The sequence below is a fragment of the Amblyraja radiata genome, chromosome 12, assembly GCF_010909765.2.
Source record: "Amblyraja radiata isolate CabotCenter1 chromosome 12, sAmbRad1.1.pri, whole genome shotgun sequence".
Taxonomy (NCBI): domain Eukaryota; kingdom Metazoa; phylum Chordata; class Chondrichthyes; order Rajiformes; family Rajidae; genus Amblyraja; species Amblyraja radiata.
In genome coordinates this window covers 10,010,089-10,030,567 of record NC_045967.1, presented here as the reverse complement: position 1 = coordinate 10,030,567, position 20,479 = coordinate 10,010,089, and the positions used below count along the sequence as shown (strand labels likewise).

General features: G+C 45.5%; 1 protein-coding gene across 5 annotated transcripts in view; it reads left to right on the top strand.

Moving 5' to 3' along the window:
* The first annotated feature begins 5,456 nt into the window (after positions 1-5,456).
* The window catches only part of phf6 (PHD finger protein 6), a 38,676-nt gene continuing 23,653 nt past the window's right edge, over positions 5,457-20,479 (top strand). For 3 of the 5 annotated variants that reach the window (XM_033030197.1, XM_033030196.1, XM_033030194.1), the window contains exons 1-5: positions 5,457-5,546; positions 10,495-10,657; positions 16,532-16,633; positions 18,036-18,169; positions 18,283-18,329. In XM_033030197.1, coding sequence (XP_032886088.1) covers positions 10,517-10,657; positions 16,532-16,633; positions 18,036-18,169; positions 18,283-18,329 — 424 coding nt within the window. In that variant the 5' untranslated portion in view covers positions 5,457-5,546; positions 10,495-10,516. Of the gene's footprint in view, positions 5,547-8,314; positions 8,335-10,494; positions 10,658-16,531; positions 16,634-18,035; positions 18,170-18,282; positions 18,330-20,479 lie in introns of those variants that run through there. The other 2 variants (XM_033030195.1, XM_033030198.1) reach the window with 2 other exon arrangements.

The following is a 20,479-nucleotide window of genomic DNA, read 5'->3' as shown; positions in this document are numbered from 1 at the left end:
TGAGGGGGAATTTATAGAAACATATAAAATTATAAAAGGACTGGACAAGCTAGATGCAGGAAAAATGTTCCCAATGTTGGGCTAGTCCAGAATCACGGGCCACATTCTTAGAATAAAGGGGAGGCCATTTAAGACTGATGTGAGAAAAAAGTTTTTCACCTAGAGTTGTGAATTTGTGGAATTCCCTGCCACAAAGGGCAGTGGAGGCTAAATCACTGGATGGATTTAAGAGAGAGTTAGATAGAGCTCTAGGGGCTAGTGGAGTCAAGGAATATGGGGAGAAGGCACAGGTTATTGATTGGGGACGATCAGTCATGATCACAACGAATGGCGGTGCTGGCTCGAAGGGCCGAATGACCTCCTCCTGCACCTATTTTCTATGTTTCTATGTAATCTGGCCCGTGACCTAAAATGAGTTTGATACCCTTGGTCTAAAGTGAGAAAGGAACGATTCAGGTAAAATGACAGCATTTAAAATACATTTGGACAGATACGTGGATAGGAAAGGTTTAAAGGGATATTGGCCAAATGCGGATAAATGGGACTAGTTGAGATGGGGTATCGTGATCTGTATGAACAAGTTGGGATCAAGGGCCTGTTTCCATGCTGTAAGACTATGACACATTGTAGAAAGGGTGCAATTGCTCTGGAGAGGATCCAGGGCCAATTTGTGAAGATGTTGGCAGGGCTGGAATTTTTTTTTCACTTTGAAGAAAGATTTGATAACTGGGATTGTATTCTCTGCAGCAACGGAGGTGAAGAAAAGACTTAGGTGAGGTGAATAATGTGGACGAGGAGGAGGAGCCATCTTGGTGAACGGCTGCTAGCCAGCAGCCGTCCGTTTTAAATTCGTTTTTTTTATAGTTTTTAGTGAGTCCTGTTTTTTGTTTGTAGGGGATATGGTCTTTTTAATGTGGGGGGTAGGTGTTAACTTTATTTCTAGGTCCCTACCTGGTCGGTGTGGCAGCCTTTTCTCCGGGCTGCCCGTCGACCCGTCCTCGTGGCCTACCAGCGGGCTTGGAGCGCCGTTTCCTGGCGGGGACCGCCCAGCACCTCGGCCTCGGCGGCGGCACAGCGTTGAAGCGCTGGAGCGGAGCGGAGTGGAGCGGGCGAAGCCTTGCCTGGGTCGCCGCGCTGGAGCGACGCGCTGGACCGCCGAGAGCAACATCCCCGGGCTGCGGGTCTGCGGAGCGGAGAGGCGGCAGTGCGGAGAGGCGGCGCCGACTTTTTCATCGGGAGCCTGGTAGCTCCAAACCGGCGCGGCCTTGTCGGCTTCGGCAGCCGCGGGCTCCAACCAGGAAGCGGCCGTTCCAGGTGGCCCAGCCGCCGAAAGGACTCTCCCGACGCCGGGGCAAGACCACCCGGTGAGAACGGCCAGGGACATCGGGCCTCCGTAGAGGCAATTGCGGTGGCCTCAATAGGCCTGACTTTGGGGTGAACATGGGGTGGGGACTGGACATTGTGCCTTCCTCCACAGTGCTATCCATTGTGGGGGGATGATTTTTTTTTTGTCTAATTTGTAGTCCTGTAGGTCTGTGTCCAAGATGGCTGCCGTGAAGAGAGAGTGAACGCTGGCGCGCTTTGGCTGCCGCTGCTCTCTCTTCACACTGTGTTTTTGATTTTCTGTTTTTGGATTGAATTCTGTTTTTAATTTGTGTCTCTGTGATGTCTTTATTACTTGTTATATTCCAATTATATGTTATTCCGATTACTATGTAAGGTGTCCTTGAGATGTCTGAAAGGCGCCCATTAAATAAAATTTATTATTATTATTATTAATAATATTATGAGAATAGGACCTGTCTCGCTTAACAAAGAGTGTAGGAAGGAACTACAGATGCTGGTTTAAACTGAAGATAGACACAAAAAGCTGGAATAACTCAGCGGGACAGGCAGCATCTCTGGAGAGAAAGAATGGGTGATGTTTCGGGTCGAGACCTTCAGACTGAAGAGGTTGAAAACCAGCCAAATAGATGTAAAACACAATGACTGGAGATGTGCGTTATCCAACTAAGGGCAGAAATCAGAATCATGTGTTCAAGTTCAAGTTACATTTATTGTCACATACACCAATTGGTGCAGTGAAATTTAAGTTACCATGCAGCCACACAAATAAAATAAAATGAACACAACACTATAGAATTTAACATGAACATCCCCCACAGCGGAATCAACGTTTCCCACTGTGAGGGAAGGCAATAAAATTCAATCATCTTCCTCTTGTTCACCCATAGTCGGAGCCTATTGAGCCCTCCGCAATTGCTGCTACGGGCAGCCCGATATTCAGGCCCTCTCGCCGGGATGATCGAAGCACTGGCGTCGAAATGGAAGAACATTATCAGCGGCTTGGAGTTTCCGAATCGGCCTCTTCTTACCGCGGCTTCCGAAGTCCACAGGCCGAACTGGGCGGAGCTCCAATCTTTATTGACATGACACCATAATAAATATATTGCAGAAAAAAGAATTTAATGGGGTGGCACGGTGGCGCAGCGGTAGAGTTGCTGCCTTACAGCACCACAGACCCAGATTTGATACAGAATTTGTACGTTCTCCCTATGACCACAAGGGTTTTCTCCGGATATTCAGGTTTCTCCCACATGCGAAAGAAATGCAGGTTAATTGGCTTCTGTAAATTGTCCCTGGTGTATGGTAGATTGTTGGTCAGTGTGGACTTCCATATATATGTTCTCCATATCCTTATAACTATGAAACTCTGATCTTGGATGTGTGTGTGTGTGTAATTATTTGTTTGTGTGTTGTCACATCTTCTTGAAAAAACGACGGGATAACGGTAAAATCTTTACATATTCCGGTAGAGATTTACCCCCTGGAGTCCAAAATCGGCTTATCTGAAAAATTTGTGCTTTATTTCTCAAGTTATTTATGAAGAAGTTCACAAATTTGATAAAACTTTGAAAATAAACAAGATGGTCTCGCTGATGACGTCACAATGGGTCTGCTGCGAGCGGCCTGTGATGTTCCACGCGCTGCGAGTGATGTCACTCCCCTCCGCCAAACTCGCAGTCCTTTGGTTGACGTCCGCTCCCCTCCGCTGCTACCCGCTTCTCCCCCCCCCCCCCCGCTCCCCCCTCTCCTCACCCCTCCCTCCCCCCCTCCCTCTCCCCTCCCACACACCCCTCTCTCCCCGCCTCTCCAAAATCAAGGGAGGTGTGGTTAGTGTAGTGGTTCGTGTGTGTGGGGGTGGTTAGTGTGTGTGTGACGCCGCCGGTCACCCCCCTCCCACCTCTCCCCCATCCTCTCCCCCTCGCTCCCCCTCTTTCTCCCCCATCCTCCCTCCCCCCTCCTCTCTCTTCGCCCTCCTCTCTCTCCCCCTCTCTCTGCCCACCCTCCCTCCCCCCTCCTCTCTCTCCCGCCCCTCTCTCCTCTCTCTCCCCTCCACCCCCCCCTCTTCCCCCCTCTCTACCCACCCCTCTACTCCTACCACTCACTCCCCCCTCTCTCCCCCTCCCCCCCTCTTCCCCTCCTCCTCTCCCCCATCCCCTCTCCCCCCTCCTCTCCAAAGCCCCTCATCTCCCCCCTACTCTCCCTCTCCCCCATCCCCTCCCCCCTTTACCCCCCTCTCCCCTTCCCCCTCTCATCACTTCCCCCTCCTCTCCCCTCCTCCTCCTCTCCCTCTCCTCTCCCCCCATCGCCTCACCCCCTCCTCCTCTCCCATGCCCCTCTTCCCCCCTCTCCCCCCCTCTCTCTCCCCCCTCTGCCCCCTCTCCTACTCCCCTCTCCCCCCTCCTCCTCCCCTCCTCTACGTCCTCCCCCTACCACCCCTCTCTCCCCCCCTCTCCACCCCCCTCCCTCTCTCTGTCTCTGCCCCTCTCTCTCTCTGCCCCTCTCTCTCTGTCTCTGCCCCTCTCTCTCTGCCTCTGCCCCTCTCACTTTACCCTCCCCCCCTCCGTCTTTAGACGCGTCTGTGAGTTGGGGGCTATGTGGATGGGGCGGGGATGGGGGTCAAAGGAGCCAATGAATAACATTAATACAATATCAAGGGGGGTGGTTACTGTGTGTGGGGTAGTTAGTGTGTGTGGGGGGGGTGGTGGTTAGTGTGTGTGACGCCACAGGACGCCCCCCCCCCCCGCAACCACGCATTGAGGGGACGGGATCCAACGGCTCCCACTTGGTCTAGTATTTCTTAATTTCATTGAACCATATACTTGGTTGAATATGTGGCATTATATTCATCTTGTTTCAACAGTCAAGGGGTTAGGTTGATTAATTTATTTGTGCAGAACAGTGATGGGAGTCTGACTCCTCTTGCCTTGTTTTTATGGGGGGGGGTTTTCTATACATATGCATAACAGCATGAATTATAATCTGATTTCCATACAAGAATATACTAAGGTCATTTGTGTGCTGCACCTGTTGATCAGAGCCTGGCTCTACTGTGGAATGTAATTAGGAATGTAAATTAGCCTAACCTTATTCATACCTAATCCATTTTAAAGCATAAATGTTGCATTCAAGTGTAGGTTAAAAGACTCGCTGCAGTATGCACCAGATTGCACAATTTCAAGCTGAAAAATGCAAAAGCTCCATACTGTAGGAGGGGGGACACCCCCTCCCACACCTCCGCCCCTCAGACACTACGCTCCCTTGCAATTTCTCACTCAAAAACTCTCACCCAATGTTGGCAGCCCAGTCATACTTTCCCAAATGTATTCGTCTTCGTATCATCATACCCGAGTAAAAATCGGAGAAATATTCATAGAGGTACGTCTACACTGAGACATGACAATTTTGCGTAAAGTGTAGGTGTAATCAATAGTAGGGAGATTGGGCTACATCCAACTGCAATTTTGTGCAGTCTGGGGTAGAGCTGTGCCTCAACTAAGGGCATAGCTTCAAGGCAGAGGGGCAATGCTTGCAGGAGATGTGTGGCGGGGCCGCGACTGGTGGTGCTTCTTGCAGTGCCTGCTGTTGCTCGGTACTACAGCCATGGAAAAGGGGCAGACATGAGGGCACAACCTGAAGTTGCTGATGACAACCGTGCACTCCTGCCCGAAGATCGTAGTATCTTTCAAAGATCCTATAGCGAGCAAGGTAGTCCACTCGACGAAAAAGACGTAGTACGGTCATGGGTAATTTAAGGCCCCATTTCCATAACCGGCTTCCGTCTCCGCACCAAAGATCCCATAGGATAATAGTGCGGAGACGGAAGCCGGTTACGGAAACATCCTCGTAAAAATAAAAGTTATTTGGTAAAAATCTTCTCCTCATTTTCAGAATATTAATTTATTAACACAAACTGTTCCCCCCGCAACGTTGATTACACTGCGAGTCGGGTCGGGTCCGGTTACGGAAATGGATGAAAAAAAGGCCCACGTTGCGTACTACACGTCAGCCCATTGCATTTAGCAGGAGTGGGGTATCGTGCTCCGCTATAGGATCTTTGGTATCTTTGCACCTGCCCAGCGCGCCGTGACGTCACCCGGGCATTGCGTGCAGAACGCCGTGACGTCAGTCGGCGTGGCGCACGCGGATTGAGCGGTGACTGCGCGCGCAGCTGGGCCTGAGGTGCGAGTTGAGCGTGAGCGGTAAGTGTTGGCGCGGCGGCAGCTCCGTGTCCGTGGCTCGGCCTCCTCCCTCCCTCCCTCGCTGCCCTGAGACATCGCCAGGCCTCCTTCCCTCCCTCCACCGGGCCACAGACATCGCCAGGCCTCCCGCCACCGGGCGGATGTTACCCCGCGTCCCGGGGCCACTGCACCGCTCCCGCCTCCACAGCCGTCGTTTGCTCCGCGCTGTTTTGTTTCGTTTCCTTTCAGTAACAGGAGGCCGTTCGGGCCATCGAGACTGTGCTTTGGGATCCCGAGTGGGTGAAGCCTGTAGTTCGACCCCTGCAGTCTGGAGCCGGGCCAAGCTCAGCCAGAGCTGCCCGGCCAGGCCCGGTCCCGCGCGTCTTCCTCATTGCCCTTGTTTGCAGCCGCCTCCGTGACCCGGCCGCCCGCCCGCGCTGGAGCCATTCCTCCCCGGCTCCCCACCGCCACCCCCAACCAGAGTGGGGGCCTGGCCTCCCATCTACCTTATTAGAGACCTATGAACTATCTTTTTCCAGAATTTTTCTTGCACTAAATCTTGTACCTTTATCCTTTACCTGTACACTGTGCACGGCTTAATGGACTGGATAGCACACAACAAAAAGCTTTTCACTGTACACGTGATAATAATTAAACAAAACTAAACTAGTCTGAATAGAAGTGATTTATTGAAAGGCTTCATCATAATCAAACTTAATTCCGTTTAATGAAATAATTCCATTATGGGCCACTGATAACGATCATTAGGATTTAACTGACCATTTTCTAGTATTGGTTGATAAATCCCCAAGGGTTGGATGAGACCTATCTCAGGGTGATAATAGAAGCAAGGGACAAGATAGCTGGGTCCCTGACAGACTTTTGCATCTTCTATAGCAACAGGTGAGGTACCGGAAGTCTGGAGGATAGCTAATGTTGTTCCTTGATTTGAGAAAGGCAGCAGGTAGCAACAGGCTGGTGGTAGGGGAATTAAAGATAGACACAAAATGCTGGAGTAACTCAGCAGGACAGGCAGCTTCTCTGGAGAGAAGGAATGGGTGATGTTTCGGGTTGAGACCCTTCAGAGGTGGTAGGGAAATTAATGCAGACAATTCTATGGGATTAAGGTACTTTTGAAGAAACATGTTCAGGGATCATCTGAAAGGTGTGTGAGGGAAATCGTATCTCACAAATGTGTTTTTTTGAGGGAACTAGGATTAGAAACATAGAAATTAGGTGCAGGAGTAGGCCATTCGGCCCTTCAAGCCTGCACCGCCATTCAATATGATCATGGCTGATCATCCAACTCAATATCCCGTACCTGCCTTCTCTCCATACCCTCTGATCCCCTTAGCCACAAGGGCCACATCTAACTCCCTCTTAAATATAGCCAATGAACTGGCCTCGACTACCCTCTGTGGCAGAGAGTTCCAGAGATTATCCAAGACAGACCAGTAAATATTTTGTCAAATGCGTTACTAAATATAGACATGGTGCCACACAGAAGTTAAGGCCTATCCATTTTCCGTGGTATTTATACAATACAAAACAATACAATTTATTGTCATTTGAACCTCAAAAGAAGTTCAAACGAAATTTGGTTTCTGCAGTCATACAACTAAAAAAGAACCAAGACACACAGCCAACACAGTTTATACAAACAGGGAATAAAGGGAATGGACCTGGTAGTTGGGCGATCCAGTGAAGGGGAAGGAGAAATTCTAGTATTTAATAATAACAATAAATTTTATTTATGGGCGCCTTTCAAGAGTCTCAAGGACACCTTACAAAAATTTAGCAGGTAGAGGAAAAACATGTAAGGGGAATGAAATAAATAGAGACATGACTAGTACACAAAGTAAAGACAGAATTCAATACAAAACACAATATGAGGCAATTAATGCACAGATGAAAAGGGAGGGGGGTGTGGGGCTAAGGATAGGCAGAGGTGAAGAGATGGGTCTTGAGGCGGGACTGGAAGATGGTGAGGGACACAGAATTGCGGATCAGTTGGGGGAGGGAGTTCCAGAGCCTGGGAGCTGCCCTGGAGAAGGCTCTGTCCCCAAAACTGCGGAGGTTGGACTTGTGGATGGAGAGGAGACCGGCTGATGTGGATCTGAGGGACTGTGAGGATTGGTAGGTGGAGAGGAGGTCAGTGAGATATGGGGGGGCCAGATGGTGGAGGGAATTTGCGATAGTATAGGACTTTATTTATCCCCAGAGGAAAATTGATCTGCCTACAGTCATAAAAACACAAAAAAACATAAAATTAAAGTGACGAGTGGAAAGGATTGGGCATATGCAAAGATTGGGATGGGGACTCGGTCTCAGACTACCACGACAGAAGGGGAGGAGTTGTACAGTTTGATAGCCACAGGGAAGAAGTATCTCCTGTGGCATTCTGTCCTGCATCTTGGTGGAACCAATCTGTTGCTGAAGGTACTCCTCAGGTTGACCAGTGTGTCATGGAGGGGGTAAGCTGTATTGTCCAGGATGCTTCACAGTTTGAGAAGCATCCTCCCTGCCAAGACCTCCTCCCATGAATCCAACTCCGCCCCCAGGACGGATCCAGTTTTCCGTTTGTTTGTTAATTCTATTGGCGTCCGCGGACTTCGCCCCTGCTGCCCCGGCACATGGCAGCGAAGAAGATGGCACTGGCTACCAACGATTGGTAGAACATTTGCAGCATCTCACTGGAGACGTTGAAAGAGCAGAGTCTTCTCAGAAAGTACAGCCGGCTCTGTCCCATATTGTACAGGGCCTCAGCGTTCCTGGACCAGTCAAGTTTACTGTCCAGGTAAACTCCAAGGTACTTGCACTTCTTGGTCAACTGCATATCCACACATTGATGGAGACTGGGGACAGGGGTATTCCTCTCCTGAAGTACACCACTAGCTCTTTAGTCTTGTCGGGGTTGAGCTGCACGTGATTCAGCCCACACTCAACAAAGTTGTTGACTACACCTCTGTATTCAGCTTCCCTCACTGATTCAGTGCCTAAAATCATGCTGACGAGCCTTAATTGGCCAGTGAGTTTCCCAATGCATGTATATCTTATCCCTTTGAATCCTCTCGAGTAACTCCAACCGTAGATGTTCTGCATTCTGATCTGTAATTCCCGGGTTTTTCTTTGCAGCCGTTAAATAGAGACATAATATTACCACCTTGCAGTCTTCCACTTCGCCTTTGCCTAACGATGATTCAAATCTCTCAACTAGGACTCTTGCAATTTCTTCTCCAGTTTCATACAGTGTCCTTGGATGTATTTAACTAGGCCCAGGAAATTTATCTACCATCATACATTTTAGGACACCTAGTAACTCCTCGTATACAATATGGACTGTCCTCAAGACATCATCATTAACTTTCTCAAGTTCATTAACCTTTATGGCATACTCTGTGGCAAAAACAGGACAAATATTCTCTGAGGACCTTGTCCTTCTACGGCTCCACACGTAGATGATCAAGTTAGTTTCTGAGGTGCCCGATGCTCTCCTTTAATATAAATGAAATCTCTTTGGATTCTTCTTGATCATCTGCCAGAACCACATTGAGCCCCTTTTTTGTCCTGATTTCCTCCTTAAATATACCCTTCAAGCCCCTATACTCGAGGGATACTTTTGATTTTAGCTGCCAAAATCTGACCCAGGCTTCCTTTTTTTCCTGAGCAGAGGCTCAATTCTATCTCATCATCCAAAGTTCCATCTGCCTTGCCTTCACAAAATGCAGGGACATGCATATCTTGTGCTATCACTGTCACACCTCTGAAAGTATGCCCATTTCCGGACATCCTTTGCCTGCAAATAACCTACTTGTACCCAGTCTTGACTGATGAAGGCAAACTTACCATATGCCTTATTTTACACTAATTGTGTTGCCACTTTCAGAGAGCTATGGATTTGGATTTAAGATCTCTCTGTACGTAAATGCTGTTAAGGGTTTTGCCAATAATTGTGTACTTTCCTCTTGCATTTGACCTCCCAAAGTGCACCACCTCAATTTCCTCAGATTAAACTCCATCTGTCATTTATCGGCCAGCCTTCCTCGTGCTCTACAGCTCCACCATGTCAACCACAAACTTAGTAACAAATCTATCTACATTTACATACAAGTCGTTTATATATATCACAAACAACGGAAAGCCGAGCACAGATCATTGCAGAGCACCACAGGCCGTGGAATAACACCGTTCCATCCCATCCTTGTCTTTTATGCATAAGCCAGTTCTGTATCCAAAGATTAGGTCATCATGGATCCTGTGCATACCTGAAAGTGGCGTCGCAGGTAGATTAGGTGGTGAAAAAGGTTTTTGGCACTCTGGCCTTCATCAATTAGAGGATTAAATATTGAAGTTGGGACATTAAGTTATTGTACAAGATGTTGGTGAGTCTGCACTTCCAGTATCGCGTTCCTGCTATCGGAAAGATGCAATTAAGCTGGAAAGGGTGCCGAGAAGATTTACAATGATGTTGCCAGGACTCGAGGGCCTGAGTTATAGGACACATTGGGCAGGCTTAGACTTTATTCCTTTTAAGTGCAGGAAGCTGAGGGATGTATGTAGTATTTTTCCTAGGCAAGGGGAATCAAGATCTATAGGGCATAGGTTTATGGTGAGGGGATAGATAGGAACCCGAGGGGCAACTTTTTGGCAGATAGTTGGCAGATAATAACGATAACAACATCCAAAAGCCATTTGGAGAGATATGTGAAAAGGAAGGGTTGAGGGGGATATGGCCAAACACAGGCAAATGGGACTAGCCCCGATGGGGCATGTTGGTCGGCATGGACAAGTTGGGCTGAAAGGTCTATTTCTGTGACGTTCTCAAATGTTCTGCAGCATCAGTCAAATGGAAAATAGATCTTGAGAAAGCTGCACCACCTGAAGTGCCAATAGTTAAAAAATATTATAAATATGTCAAATTCTCTTCCCAATCGATTCCAATTATTCACTTACGACTTTTATTTTTAAGAAATTTCGCTTGGACGGCTGTAATGATGGCAGCCGATGCAAAGGGAAAGAGAAGGGGTTCAAGGCAGCCAAAATGTGCTTTCTGTAAACTAAATAAAGAGGAACATTGTGGCCAGTTATTAATTGCCCAAAGCCAGAAGATGGCAGCACATCACAGATGTATGGTAAGCAATAATACCTCTTCAATCTAATCAATAATTTAGGATATCGTTTGTGCTTTTCCATATTCAGACCTTTTAGAAATTGAGTAAGATGCTGATTATTCTATGCTGTTGAGTTACTGGTGTTGTGTAAGCCTTGCAACTGTGAGTGTTCAAGAATTTGTCAAGAGTAAGTCTTGGTCTCACGTTACCGATTCAAGCGGTGATTTGGCATGTTAAACGTCAAATTGATTTGGCCCCATTGAGTGTGTGAGAGCATTTAATCTGCATTGCTGAGACAACAGTGCAGCCCAGGAGCAGGTCTTTGGCCCACATTGTCTATGTCACCATGACGCCAATTTGAACTGATCCCATCTAGTATAGATCCATCCATTCCCTATTTGTTCATGTGCCTGGCCAAATTCCTTTTAAATGGTGCTATTATACCCGTTTCCACCACCTCCCCTGGCAGTGCATACAGGCAACGGTCGTCTTTACCACCGTATCTAATGGTGCTGCTACTTTAGGCAAACAATAGACTTGTTAAACGCCAAGTACCCCCTGTGTATCGTGCTCTTGAGTTTCCTGCCATTCATCGTATACTTTGCTCTGACATTTAAACGCTAAAGGACAAGAGTAAGCACTGTTCCTACCATTTCTATACGCCATTTTACTGCCCATTTTTCCAACTAGTCTTTTTTCTTCATGTTTTGAAAATCTTCATTATCCACAACTCTGATAATTTTTCTGTCATGTGGTGTCAAACCACCTATATTTTCATCCAATTCAATTATACATCACAAACATCAAAAGAGAGCACATGCCTGTGGATCGATCACATGCTTTCGCTTGGTCTAGCTTCCTTCTGTTGCCAGTTTGATGTGGAGAAAAGCTTCCACGCCGACACTTATCTGTCGGTCTTATCTTCATTTTTGTGCTGAAGTCCATGAAGGTATCTCTTGGGTAGGTACAGTGCCTGCTATGTTAATGTGGTGCAAGCAGAATGGGCTCCCTTGGAATGATTGTGAAGAATGGTAAGTAAACCATTTTAGCTCAATTCACATAATTGCTTTTAATTGTATCTTAATGTGCAATTATATATATATATAATTTAACACAAATGCTGATTGTTTGATAAAACTGGAAGTAGTGATATGCTATAATAAATATCCATCTGGAGTGTAGTTGGCCATTGATTTTAGTAACAGCCTGATGATGACTGCCATGTTAAATGTATTGGGACCCAATCTCTCTTTGAAAGACTGTACCTGGGACCATCGAGTTTCATAGAGTTGTAAAGCAAGGAAACTGGCCTTTCGGCCCAACCCATCAATACCGACCATGATGGTTAAATCTGCTAATTCTATTTACCTGTGCTTGGCCCATATCCCTCTAATCTTTTCTATCCATGTACCCGTCCAATTACACTGTGATTGTACAGATCGCTACAACCCCCTCTCTGTTTTTTTCTATATACCACCCACTTACTGTGGAAAAACCTGTTACCATGTTCCCCTTTAAATCTTTCCCGTCTTGTCCTAACCCTATACTGTCCAGTTTGAGATTCCCCTACTCTACGGATAAAAGACTGTTTATCCACCCAGTCTATTTTATCATAATTTTACAAATTTCTAAAGTCACCTCTCAGCCTCCAAGGCTACATTGAGAACAAGACCCAATCCATTCAAACTCTCTTTGCATCTAAAGACAGTAATAATAATAATAATGCATTTTATTTGCGGGCGCCTTTCAAAGTCTCAAGGACACCTTACAGAAATTAACAAGAGTAAAAAAAACATATAGTCGGAGTAAAATAAATAATAAGGACATCACCAATACACAAATTAAAGACAGAATTCGCTCCAAAGACAAAAAAATCAAAAACACAATGTGAAAAGAGAGCAGCGGCAGCTAAACCGCGCCAGCGTACACTCTCCCTTCCGACAGCCATCTTGGACACAAACTAACATATTCACTTACACACAAAAAATCATCCCCCCACAATGGTTACCACTGGGGGAAGGCACAATGTCCAGTCCCCATCCCCAGTTCTCCCAAAGTCAGGCCTATTGAGGCCTCCGCTATTGCCTCTACGGAGGCCCGATGTTTCTGGCCGGGTGCTGTATTCCTGTGAATCTATTTTGCATCTCCTCTAGGTTAATTATATCCTTCCAAAAGTGTAGCAGAACTGCACATAGTTCACCAAATACAACTTAACTAGCAAATGGTGTAACAGTAACAGGAATTCCTAGCTCCCTGGCTCATTGCCTTGTCCAATGAAAGCAAACCCACTGTACGCCTTCACTCAGTCTACTTTTGTCGCATCTTTCAAAGACCTACATATTGTATCCCTAGGTTACAATTACTGTTCAATTACACTCCCAAGTTTTGTAGACAGTGAAGATGGTTATCAGTTGGGCAAGTGAGTTGAGGAATGGCCAATTTAGTTTAATTCAATTACGTATGAGCATTTGTATTTTGGGAAGTTTAACCAGGGCAAGACCAATAGAGACGAATCCAGAGTCACCAGTCATTTTCCACCATTACCCTCTGCTCCTTCCATGAACCCAATTCTCTATCCATTCAGGTATCTTTCCTTGGATCCCAAATAGTCCTTGTCTTTTCAACTGCAAATAGATCCTGTCCCTCACAGTCCTGTCCAGGAACCTTTCCACCATAATGAAATACCCACTAAGGTTGTAGTTCCCTGTAGTTTTTCCTCGTAGTCCTTGTTAAAGGCCAAGCATTAGCCGTCTTCAAGTATCTCACCCATAGCGAACAAAGACGCAAAAATCTTTGTTAGGCCCATCGCCTTTTTTTTTTGCGCCCCCAAATTTTTTGCGCCCCCCACATTGGTGATGTCAGTTCCCCGGGATTTATCCACCAGTACACTGTTAGGTTGCATATCAGCATGGTCTGGGAACAGCGCGGCCCAAAACCGCACAAAATAGCAGAGTTGTAGATGTAACTCAGTCTATCGCAGACCAGACTCCCTACCATTGACTCCATCTATGCTTCATGCCATCCCGAGAGGTCAGCGAACATAACCAAAGACCTTTCCCATACCGAACATCCATGCTCCAATTGGGCAGGAGATACAGATGCTTGAAAGTGCGCTCCACCAGCCTTGGGAACAGCTTCTTCCCCTTTTTTATGAGGCATATATACGGTCCTTCCATTAGCTCGGGTACCTCTGATTCACCTCTACTCCATTGTGGACATTGATGTCTTTCTCGGGATTTTTCTGCTACAATGTTGAGAACTATATTATGCACACTGCATTTTTCTCTTTGCTCAACTAATGTATTTGAGTTCTGTTCGATTGTATTCATGTATGTATTATCTGATATGATTGGATAGCACACAAATCTCTACCTACCTACTCTCACTCTACCTACATGGCAAGTTCATTAACCTAAACCTTTAAGTGCTGAAGGAGCACCATTGTTCGGGGGCAGACCATTCCCTGGAAGATCTGCCTATCCCCTGATCTCATTTGTCATGATTTCATAAGAGACCATGACCTCCATGACAAGTACTTGCCATGTGTTAAACTAAGAATTTCAACGTTGTAATTTACAGTGCCCTCCATAATGTTTGGGACAAAGACCCGTCATTTATTTATTTGCCTCTGTACTCCACAATTTGAGATTTGTAATAGAAAAAAAATCACATATTGTTAAAGTACATTGTCAGATTTTAGTAAAAAGCCATTTTTATACATTTTGGTTTCATATACATAGACAGTAGGTGCAGGAGTAGGCCATTCGGCCCTTCGAGCCAGCACCGCCATGCAATGTGATCATGGCTGATATTCCACAATCAGTACCACGTTCCTGCCTTCTCCCCATATCCCTCGACTCCGCTATTATTAAGTGCTCTATCTAACTCTCTTAAAAGCATCCAGAAAATCGGCCTCCACTGCCTTCTGAGGCAGAGAATTCCACAGATTCACAACTCTGGGTGAAAAGGTTTTTCCTCATCTCTGTTCTAAATGGCCTATCCCTTATTCTTAAACTGTGGCCCCTGGTTCTGGACTCCCCCAAAATCAGGAACATGTTTCAATGCCTCTAGTGTGTCCAATCCCTTAATAATCTTATAAGTTTCAATAAGATCACCTCTCATCCTTCTAAATTCCAGTGTATACAAGCCCAGTAGCTCCATTCTTTCAACATATAACAGTCCCGCCATCCTGGGAATTAACCTTGTGAACCTACGCTGCACTCCCTCAATAGCAAGAATGTCCATCCTCAAATTTGGAGACCAAAACTGTGCACAATACTCCAGGTGTGGTCTCACTAGGGCCCTGTACAACTGCAGAAGGACTCTTTGCTCCTATACCCAACTCCTCGTGTTATGAAGGCCAGCATGCCATTAGCTTCCTTCACTGCCTGCTGTACCTGCATGCTTACTTTCAGTGACTGATGAACAAGGACACCCTGATCTCATTGTACTGCCCCTTTTCCTAACTTGACACCATTCAGATAGTAATCTGCCTTCCTGTTCTTGCCACCAAAGTGGAGAACCTCACATTTATCCACATTAAACTGCATCTGTCATGCATCTGCCCACTCACCCAACCGGTGCAAGTCACCCTGGATCCTCATAACATCCTCCTCACAGTTCAAATTGCCACATGTACAAATAACAGCAGTATTTATACATAGTCGTCCCCCCCCCCCCCCATTTCAAGGCACCATAATGTTTGGGACACAGCAATGAAAGTAGTCATGTTTAGTATTTTGTTGCATATCCTTTGCATACAACGACTGCTTGAGGTCTGCGATTCATGGACATCACCAGTTACTCAGTGTCTTCTCTGGTGATGCTCTGCCAGGCCTGTATTGCAGCCATGTTTGAACTTGAGCAGATAGGATGTCTAGACACTTCGGAATTCATTATGCTACTACCATCAGTAGTTGTATCATCAATGAAGATAAGTGAGCCAGTTCCTTCAGCAGCCATACATGCCCAGGCTATAACACCCCAACCACCGTGTTTCACAAATAGAAACATAGACATAGAAACATAGAAAATAGGTGCAGGAGGAGGCCATTCGGCCCTTCGAGCCAGCACCGCCATTCATTGTGATCAGGGCTGATCGTCCCCTATCAATAACCCGTGCCTGCCTTCTCCCCATATCCCTTGACTCCACTAGCCCCTAGAGCTCTATCTAACTCTAGAAACAAGATGAGGTGGTATGCTTTGGATCTTGGGCAGTTACTTCTCTCCTCCATACTTTGCTCTTGCCATCACTCTGATATAAGTTAATCTTTGTCTCATCTGTTCACAAGACCTTTTTCCAGAACTGTGGTTGCTCTTTTAACTACTTCTTGGCAAATTAACCCGACCATCCTATTTTTGCAGCTAACCAGTGGTTTGCATCTTGTAGTGTAGCCTCTGTATTTCTATTCATGAAGTCTTCTGCGAATTGTGGTCATTGACAAATCCGCACTTGACTCCTGAAGAGTGTTTCTGATCTGTGGAACAGGTGTTTGGTGTTTTTCTTTATTATAGAGAGAATTCTTCTGTCATCAGCTGTGGAGGTCTTCCTTGGCCTGCCAGTCCCTTTGAGATTAGTAAGCTCACCAGTGCTCTCTTTCTTCTTGATGATGTTCAAAACAGTTGATTTTGGTAAGCACAGCTGTGATTTCTACATGGTGAAACCAAAATGTGTAAAAAAAATCCCCTTTGATAAAATTTGACAATGTGCAATTTAACCACATGTGATTTTTCAATTATAAATCTCAAATTGTGGAGTACAGAGGCAAATAAATAAATGACGGGTCTTTGTCCCAAACATTATGGAGGGCACTGTAACTGTTCTGTCGAAAGTTGGCCCATTGTGTGAAGATTGTTCTACACAAAGCTGATATTGTGTTTTCTTGCTATTTCTAGTTATTTTCATCTGCTCTAGTGACCTCACATTCTGAGAATGAAACTCTTGGAGGCTTCTTGCTTGAGGATATTAAGAAGGAAATAAAAAGGGGAAATAAACTGGTATGTGTTGTAAATTCTATGAATGCAAACTTTCCAGAAACTTGACTTTGATTATTGTGAACTATGTGTGCAAGAGGAAGAGTGGCTGCAATGTTTTGTTTGAGAGGCATTGAAAGGGTCGTCAGACCCTTATTCCCAGAGTAGAACTGTCAAATATAGAGGGCTTTAAGGTGAGAGACGGAATGTTTTAAGGAGAAGTGTGCAATAGATTTCTTGCAGACAGTGGTGGGGGTCTGGAATGCACTCAGTGCTGGTGAGGGCAGTTAGAGTGGTGATGTTTACGAGGCTTCTGCATCGGCATATGGAAATGCAGGGAATAGAGAGATATGAATCATATGCAGGCAGCAGGGGTTAGTTCAATTTGACATCATGTCCGGCACAGATTAGTGGGCCAAAGGGCCCATTCTTATGCTGTATTGTTCTGAGTTCTATGTTCTAATGTAATGCTTCCTGTCTCGTCCTTATCTGAATGTTGAAGCCGATCCTGCCCATCCTAATGGCATGTTTCAATAATGAGCAGTTTATAGCCCCATATGTCTGTTTATGCTTAGTTCATTATCGGTGAACTATTTGGATTGAGTACTGCAAAGACATTTTTTCCTTTCACACTCCATTTTCTCTCTTCCAGGCTTATTCATACCCCCTCGCCCCCCCCCCCCCCCCCCCCCCCCCCCCCCCACCCCACACCCCCCCCCACCCCCCCAAACTTGGATATCAAATTGTCTCTCTCTTTTCTGAAACTGATGTGAGATTCCTTATCCTCTCCCTTCTCCTGCCAAACGAGTTTAAACTCTTCCCATGACACTCGTTAACCTTACTGCAAGGATATTTGTCCCCACCCTGCTTGATTGCAAACTCTCACTTTTTTTTAGCCTTTTCTGTTGTAGAAAAACAGAAAAGGTAAAAAAATAAAGCTGGACAGGTCGCATTCAAGTATGGCTGAGACAAACGTTCTTGCGGAAATGTTTGTCCCCCCCTCCCTTTATTTCTATAAATTTTTCTCTCACATGTGACAATCTACCATTATTATCCACACTCCCAACAAGACAGATAAAATAGAAATATGTAGGCAAATTTCTGACGTGCAAAAAGAACAAGACAACGTTAGTAGTGATCTCACCTCGCCAAACTTCATCCCTAAACCTCAAGAATCTTAAGACTTGCCAGGTTTTGCTGAGAGGTTCTAAATTTTACTACCGCTGAAGAAAAATTCCATTACCCTTCCTGAAACACCTGTGATGCAGCTAGGTACAATAGTCTTCACGTCCATTGACTAAGACTGAGTGCCCTTTTCCAATCTTGTTACTGCTAAGACTATCACTATTGGTATCTATCTTTATTTGTTGCAATGAGACACTCGCGATGGTTGCATGCCTACATTGTCCTGTCCTTCTTATTGCAGAGCTGCTCGTGCTGTCACCGTCCAGGGGCGACAATTGGATGTGATGTAAAAACTTGTCGTAGAACTTACCACTACTATTGTGCAAAACTTGATCAAGCTCAAATAAAGGAAGATCCATCTCGGGGAATATATTTGTATGTATAATGAATGCATTGCTCTTACACTTTTAGGTGACCTGTTATCTTTATGTTTATTTAACTCTTTTATGAGATGCAATTGACCTATACTTCAATACATTTATCAACAGGATTCTCTGCCAAAAACATAAAGAAGGTGCAGAGGATTCCAGTGACGGTAAGTGCTGCAATGGAAATGGTACAATTCATTGTTATCTGTTAAATTGAATCCAGATTTCTTTTCTACGTTGATTTCTGTGTAACATTACATTAATAAGAAAGGCTAATTGTGGCTAAAATTGACCCAATTGATGCTATGGAAATTCAGCGTGTCCCCAGTGGCATTTACCAGATGCACCTTATTCTATTGGGTTGCAATGGGCAACTGCTGTGCAGAACTGCACAATAAATTCCAGAGTCATGGACGTTGTACAGTTCTTCATGCAAACCGTCTTCCAATCTTGCTCATGTCCCGTGCACTTTTGTTATCTGCAATTTCCCTGCAGCTTTAACACAAAATGCGCGAAGTATAAGAAGTAAAGTAGATGAGCTTGAGGCTCAGATAGAGGTTGGTAGATATGTCATTGTGGGGATTACCGATATGCATATGCAGGAGGATCGGGTCTGGGAACTTAATATTCAGGGTTATACATCCTATAGAAAGGACAGGCAGGTGGGCAGAGGAGGGGGGTAGCTCTTCTGGTGAAGAATGGAATTCAGTTCCTTGCGAGGGAAGACGAGGTAGAGTCACTGTGGATTGAGTTGAGGAATTGCAAAGGTAAGAAGCCACTAATTGGTGTTGTCTACAACCCCCCAAATAGTAGCCCGGATGTAGGGTGTAAGTTGCAGCAGGAGTTAAAACTGACATGTAACAAAGGTAATGCCACTGTGGTGATGGGGGATTTCAATATGCAGGTAGACTGGGAAAATCAGGTTGGTTGAGGAACCCAAGAAAGAGAGTTTGTAGTGTGCCTCCGAGATGGATTCTTAGAGCAGCTTGTAATGGAGCCGACCGGAGAAAAGGAATATCTGGATTTAGTGTTGTCCAATGAACCAAATTTGATAAGAGAACTCGAGGTAAAGGAACCGCTTGGAGGTATTGATCATATTATGATTAATTTTAATCTGCAATTTGAGACGGAGAAGATTAAATCGGAAGTGGCAGTGGTGCAGTTGAACAAAGGGGATTATGAAGGCATGAGAGAGGAGCTGGCCAAGGTAGACTGGAAAGGGATACTAGCAGGAATGACGGTGGAACAGCAAATGGCAGGAATTTCTGGGCATAATCCAGAAGACACAGGATCATTTCATTCCAAAAAGGAAGAAAGATTCTAAGGGGAGTAGGGGTCAACCATGACTGACAAGAGGAGTTGGGGATAGAATAAAACTAAAAGAAAAGATGTATAACACAGCAAAGAATAGCCGGAAGCCAGAGGATTGGGAAATTTTCATAGGACAACAGAAAGAAACAAAACGGGCAATACGGGCTGAAAAGATGAAGTACGAAGGGAAGCTGGCCAGGAATATAAAGAAGGACAGTAAAAGCTTCTTTAGATATGTTAAAGGGAAAAAGAGTAGCAAAGTCAAATGTGGTTCCCTTGAAGGCAGACACGGGTGAAATTATTATGGGGAACAAGGAAATGGCAGAAGAGTTGAACAGGTACTTCGGATCTGTCTTCACTAAGGAAGACACAAACAATCTCCCAGAAGTACTGGAGGACAGAGGATCTATGGGGGTCGAGGAACTGAAAGAATTTTTCATTAGGTGAGAAATAGTATTCGGTAGGCTAATGGGACTGAAGGATGATAAATCCCTGGGGCGTGATGGACAGCATCCCAGGGTCCTCAGGGAGGTGGCTCTAGAAATAGTGTACGCATTGGTGATCATTTTCCAATGTTCAATAGATTCAGGATCAGTTCCTGTGGATTGGAGGATAGCTACTGCTATCCCACTTTTCAAGAAAGGAGCGAGAGAGAAAACGGGGAATTACAGACCAGTTAGCCTGACTTTGGTGGTGGGAAAGATGCTGGAGTGAATTATTAAAGGGGTAATAATGGGGCATTTGAATAGCAGTAAACGGATTAGTCCGTCAGCATGGATTTATGAAAGGAACATCATGCTTGACTAATCTTCTGGAGTTTTTTGAGGATGTGACAAGTAAAATGGATGAAGGGGAGACAGTGGATGTAGTGTATCTAGACTTTCAGAAAGCCTTTGATAAGGTCCCGCATGGGAGACTGGTGACAAAAATTAGAGCACATGGTATTGGAGGTAGGGTGTTGACATGGATAGAAAATTGGTTGGCACATAGGAAGCAAAGAGTAGGA